General features: G+C 45.4%; 1 protein-coding gene across 1 annotated transcript; it reads left to right on the top strand.

The window, feature by feature from the left end:
* The first annotated feature begins 1,658 nt into the window (after positions 1-1,658).
* On the top strand, positions 1,659-2,234 carry LOC140438770 (activity-regulated cytoskeleton-associated protein-like). The gene has a single exon (XM_072528418.1). It carries the CDS (start codon positions 1,659-1,661, stop codon positions 2,232-2,234), a length of 576 nt encoding a protein of 191 aa, XP_072384519.1.
* Positions 2,235-6,749: the final 4,515 nt, after the last annotated feature.

Genomic DNA, 6,749 nt, shown 5'->3' with positions numbered 1-6,749 from the left:
TGAACTGAGTAACCTTATATCTTCACGACGTCGTAAGATCTTCCTCAGGGTGAATTAAGTAGCCCTGACAGAACAGCTGAGGATAACGGGGCCCTGTTACGATACGTTACAGACACCAGAGCGAATCGAGTAACTCTACAGGTTCTGAAACGTCGTAAGGCCCCAGCCCGGTGAATTAAGTAGCCTGGTCGAAAAAACACCCAAACCAACTGGGCCACCTGGACCACCGGGACCACCTGGACCACCTGGACCACTATAATTTTAAGTATGATATATTTTAAGTTTGAATTGTAGTTGTATTGTATCTTTTGTATTGTATTTGTATTTATATTGTATTTTTTTTTTAGGTTAAAAACTTCTTACTGTATGTATTTTCGATTTTTTTATCAATAAATTTTCTTTTAGCACCGTTAGGTCTTTCAGAGGGGGGGGGGGATGTCGTGTCGGATGCATAAAGGAATTTGGATATTGGTCAAAATACTTGGGAATTCCAAGTTTGGCCAAATACAAATTTCTAATTGACTCGATGCAGGGAAATTCCACTTTTGCTACGTAAAACAAAGGATTTGTTTTACATAAAAGCAGGTAGATTTTCTCTCATCGGTCAGTCGAGCTTGCCTCTTCTACTGTAGACCTAGTCTACAGTAGAAGACTTTTTATATACCATTTTATTTTAGCATTATTGTATATTCAGACCTTTTCAGGTTAGAATAATACATTGATCTATATTTGTTCATGTACTGATTGTTTGATATTTTATTTGATTATTTTGATTGTTTATTTTTCTTGTATTTTGTGTCTAAGTTGTTCTTCCGTAAGTTAAGAACACTTAGAAATATTTATCTTGCTTTTTCTATTTTATATTTTGATTTGTACTTTGTCTAAGTAGTTCTTTCCGGTAAGTCAAAGAACTCTTAGAAATATTTCTCTGAATATTTTACTTGTTATTTTAATTGTGCGTCTTAGCCGTTCTTTTCCGGTAAGTCAAAAGAACACTTAGAAATATTTTCATAATCATTGTTGCATTATTATTTCCGATATTTTATTTAAGATATTTTCTTCCTTAAGTTAAGAAAATACTTAATACATTTGTCTCTTTCATTTTCTATTTTATGCTAAGTTGTTTCTTCCGTAAGTCAAGAAACACTTAGAAATATTTCCATACCTTGTTTCATATTTACATATTTCATTTATCTGTATTTGTGTCCTAAGTTGTTTCTTCCGTAAGACAAGAAACACTTAGAAACATTTTCTTTGCATTGTACTTTTATACCATTTTATTTTTCTTGTTTACTAAGTTATTGCTTCCGTAAGTCAAGGAATACTTAGACTATTTTACCTGTTCTGTTTTCTATTTTTGATCTGTTATTTTGTAACTGCTCCTTGGAACTGTTACCTATAACAGATACTTGTCACGGTAACCGTTATTTTATACCAGTAGAAGTATTAAACCATTTTATCAGTGACAAGCAAAGATGGTCAACACCCGGTCTAATTCCGAGGACAGGAAGAAGTCCGCAGAGCCGGCGATGGGTCCTACAGGCCCAAACGCCCCCTCTCGGCAACATGGCGCCCAACAAAAATCCGAACCCACGACCCCAGGACCGTCTTCAAGCCAGCCTTCAACCGCTGACTACATAGCTGCACTTATGCAAGCGATGACGGCCCTTTCAACTACCCAAGGCACGACACCACAGATGCCCCAACACACACCTGAGCCACCGAAGCCCAGGATCACTTACATGAAACCACCCCAATTCTCAGGCCGAGACATCGAGAATCCACTCAACTTCCTGAACAAAGCAGAGAACTTCCTCACCAAATACGATGTCGACGAGGACCAATGGATTGACTACCTAATAGACAATTCTCTCTACGGTGATGCGAAGAAATGGGCTCAGAAATTCTCACATACAGACCTGCGATACGACACGTTCCGAGGCCGCCTCCTGAAGAAGTACAACGATCCCGCTTTACTTTCAGCCCTCACATCCAAACTCCACGGCGAACACCAACGGAAGGATGAACCAACGGAAGACTTCATCAATGGGAAAGCTGCCCTGTTCAGACGTCTCGCCCCGTACACCCCTGAAGACCAGAGATGCATCACAATTGTGAATCAACTGCGACCAGATATCTCGATCTGCCTACGGCTGAACATCCCGAAGACAGAAGAAGACCTCCTAACGATCGCCCAGGGAATGGAAGCAGACACCGCCGGAATACCGCTCTGAACAAACCCCAGCAACAACCTCAACAGCAAACACAGCAACAGTCGCGACAGCAGCGACAATCTTACCGTCCCCACCGGAACAACAACTCCCCACGTCATCCGGAAGCCATTGAAGAGTGGAGGAACCCCAACAATAGACAGTCCAGGATGCCTTTAAGGAACCAGCCTCCACCCCCACTGCCTCAGAATCAGGGAAACGCCAACAGGGGCACCAACTAAACCCTGTTGTGAAGATGAACTGAACCCAATTCAGATGCGACCCTCGACAGCAGGCCTCCCACAACTCCACGGAAGGATCAACCAGCACCGCGTGAAGATTTTGGTCGACACCGGAGCATCTGGGAATTTCATCCACCAGAGGCTGATCCAGAGACGGAACATGCAACGAGGACCAGGATTGGTTCAGCTGGCGTGCACGGACAGCACGTCCCGTACTCTTGGGACTGCTGAAGTCAATATCACCATCGACAACCTCGAATCAACTGTCAACTGCGTTGTAATGGAGACCTTGAACCACGACGTTGTGTTAGGGATGCCTTGGTTAGAACAGGAAGAGGCCAATGTAGACATACCCCGTAAATGTCTACACGTCGGTACCACCTGCAGAACCACCATCTACTGGAAGAACCCAGCTAGACAGCAACCCAAAACCCAACAGTTGGAACCCCATCAAGCTCCAGCCTTCGCCTTCCAACAAGTTCAACGACTGATACGAGAGTACGATGACGTATTCGACGACCGTTTGCGTCAGCCGACCACCAAAGCCACCGAGATGATCATCGAGGTAACCGATAACCAACCGATCAACGTGAAGCCATACAAATACTCCACGCAGAAGAAACAAATCATGGCCAAGGAGGTGAGAGAGATGCTAGCCGCAGGAGTCATCCGCCCCAGCAAATCTCCTTACAATAGCCCGGTGGTTATTGTAACCAAGAAAGATGGCACCCCCCGTTTCTGCGTGGATTACAGGAAGCTAAACAACGTCACCGTCGACGAAGCCTCCAGTATGCCGCCAATCCACGATTCCATCAAAGAGATCGGTACAGCACAAATCTTTACCACCTTGGATTTGAAAAGCGGATTTTGGCAAGTCCCTCTACACAAGGATTCCAGCCCGAAGACAGCCTTCAGCCTGCCTGACGGTTCTGCCTACGAGTTCACCGTGATGCCCTTCGGTCTGAAGAATGGACCAGCTGTGTTCCAGAAGCTCGTGACTTCAGTCTTCGCAGGATACATAGATATGTTCATCAAAGTGTATATGGACGACATTATCATATACTCCGAAGACTGGACCCAACACCAGAACCACCTCCGCCTAGTTCTAGAGAGACTTCGGACACACGGACTATGGGCATCACTAAAGAAGTGTAAATTCGCGGCAGACGAACTGGAATACTTAGGGCACAAAATCACCTCCGCCAACACACAACCTCTGGAAAAACACGTGGAGAAGATCAAAGGCTTCGACACTCCACGTACGATGAAACAGCTACGAAGTTTCATCGGGACCGCCAACTGGTTGAGGGATTTCATCCCTCGATTCGCTGACATCATCACGCCTTTGACGGACCTCACCAAGGGCAACAAGAGACGTCTACATTGGACTGATGCCGCAGATGCCGCCTTCCAACGTCTCAAGACCGAAATCGAGGGAGATCTCCTACTCCACAGACCAGACGCATCCAGACCTTTCTGCCTCCTGACGGATGCCTCTGACGTCGGCATGGGCGCAGTCCTCTTCCAAGGGACCCAAGATGACAAGAAAGTCATTGCCTATGCCTCCACTAAGTTGAAGCCAGCTGAAACTCGTTACCACATCAACGAGAAGGAATGCCTCGCATTAGTTTGGGCACTCAAGAAGTACAAACACTTCCTTCAAGATCAGAAATTCACACTATACACAGACAGTCAGGCTCTCTTATGGCTCCACCGGTTTAAGGAAGACAAGGCCAAACTATCCAGATGGGCCTTGGTACTCCAAGAATTCAACTTCACCACAGTACACATCCCAGGGAAAGTGAATGAGCTTCCTGATCACCTATCACCGAGAGAGAAGAAACTGATCAGGACGAAGAAGTGAACAGACTCAGCTGGCCAACAATGGACGCAGAGGAAGACGACTCCTTCCCACTATTATGCATGATGGAAGACGTCGATGAGGGTTCTGATACCAACCCCATCCTTGACGACCTGGTCGACTTACCACTCCAAGACAAAATCCGGAGAAGTCACCAAACCCATCATGGTATGCAGCGGTTTCGGAGACGCTATCTGAAGATCTCCGAACGTGGACCAAGGAACGAGGTCGAAGAAAACCTCCTCAGCGAATTCTCACTGGTCGATGGCGCCGTTTATTACAACGCTAGACCAGATCACAGGACGCTGGTAGTACCCCCATCCCTCCGGACGGACGTGATGAAGGTCTACCACGATTCGGAAGAGGCTAACCATCCAGGACAGGACGAAACCATCCGTGCCATCAAAAACATATATTACTGGCCCACCTTATCAAAGGATGTAAGGACCTACGTCAAGTCCTGCCTAACCTGCCTGAGGACCAAAGCCGCGCCACGTCAGCCAGCAGCACCTGTGATGCCCAGAGAACCTACCAATCCCTGGGAGAGAGTGTCTTTCGACATACTAGGACCGTACCCACCAGCCAGAGGGACAGGCAATCGCTACATCCTCCTGGCAACAGATTGCCTGAGCAACTGGGTGGAGTACCGCTGCGTCCAATCCACCAAAAGCCGTGATGTCATCCAGTTCCTCCAAGAGGAGATCTGCGGCCGCTGGGGGAAACCAACCACGCTCATTACGGACAACGCAGCCCAATTTCGGACGGACGCATGGGAGAGATTCCTGAGACGGCACAACATCAAAGCCGAACTTAGCCCTATCTTCCACCAGAGGGCCAACCCGGTTGAACGCCGAGCTCAGGAGCTCAAAAAGGGACTCCGCGCCCGATGCAAAACTGCAAATGACCCGAGATGGGAATCCTACCTGGCTGACATCATGTTCAGCCTAAGGACCCGGAGGAACGAGGCCACCCAGGAAACACCCGCTGAACTTCTGCTAGGCTATCTTCCACGGCGCGCAGAAGAAACATAACGGGAACATCGTCTGGCAAACACCGCAGCCAGACGAGACGAAAGGGTTGCCAGAGCTGTTCAAAAGGCCACGGTATACGCGAGGAACATGGTTTCTGACAACCCTAACGCTCCACCTGCCAGGAGGTTCATCGAAGGAGAGCAGGTCATGGTGAGGAACCACGTCCGAGGGAACTTCGGACCAACATGGACGGGACCACACACGATCCTGAAGGTGCTAGGCGATCATACCTATGAGGTGCACCGCGACCGTGATGTGAATAGGACCATTCATGTGGATGACATCCGCGCTGCTCCTCCACCTAGGGACGAACCTCCATAGCAGGATTAAGGTTTATGACGACACGTGTAGATATCAAGGTGAACTGAGTAACCTTATATCTTCACGACGTCGTAAGATCTTCCTCAGGGTGAATTAAGTAGCCCTGACAGAACAGCTGAGGATAACGGGGCCCTGTTACGATACGTTACAGACACCAGAGCGAATCGAGTAACTCTACGTGTTCTGAAACGTCGTAAGGCCCCAGCCCGGTGAATTAAGTAGCCTGGTCGAAAAAACACCCAAACCAACTGGGCCACCTGGACCACCGGGACCACCTGGACCACCTGGACCACTATAATTTTAAGTATGATATATCTTAAGTTTGAATTGTAGTTGTATTGTATCTTTTGTATTGTATTTGTATTTATATTGTATTTTTTTTTAGGTTAAAAACTTCTTACTGTATGTATTTTCGATTTTTTTATCAATAAATTTTCTTTTAGCACCGTTAGGTCTTTCAGAGGGGGGGGGATGTCGTGTCGGACGCATAAAGGAATTTGGATATTGGTCAAAATACTTGGGAATTCCAAGTTTGGCCAAATACAAATTTCTAATCGACTCGATGCAGGGACATTCCACTTTTGCTACGTAAAACAAAGGATTTGTTTTACATAAAAGCAGGTAGATTTTCTCTCATCGGTCAGTCGAGCTTGCCTCTTCTACTGTAGACCTAGTCTACAGTAGAAGACTTTTTATATACCATTTTATTTTAGCATTATTGTATATTCAGACCTTTTCAGGTTAGAATAATACATTGATCTATATTTGTTCATGTACTGATTGTTTGATATTTTATTTGATTATTTTGATTGTTTATTTTTCTTGTATTTTGTGTCTAAGTTGTTCTTCCGTAAGTTAAGAACACTTAGAAATATTTATCTTGCTTTTTCTATTTTATATTTTAATTTGTACTTTGTCTAAGTAGTTCTTTCCGGTAAGTCAAAGAACTCTTAGAAATATTTCTCTGAATATTTTACTTGTTATTTTAATTGTGCGTCTTAGCCGTTCTTTTCCGGTAAGTCAAAAGAACACTTAGAAATATTTTCATAATCATTGTTGCATTATTATTTCCGATATTTTATCT

This window comes from Diabrotica undecimpunctata, chromosome 4 (assembly GCF_040954645.1).
Source record: "Diabrotica undecimpunctata isolate CICGRU chromosome 4, icDiaUnde3, whole genome shotgun sequence".
NCBI lineage: Eukaryota > Metazoa > Arthropoda > Insecta > Coleoptera > Chrysomelidae > Diabrotica > Diabrotica undecimpunctata.
This window is presented reverse-complemented; position numbering and strand designations above follow the sequence as displayed.

Excerpts from the sequence above, each read along its gene's own strand:
- LOC140438770 (XM_072528418.1), top strand. The coding sequence starts at position 1,659 with ATGACGGCCCTTTCAACTACCCAAGGCACGACACCACAGATGCCCCAA.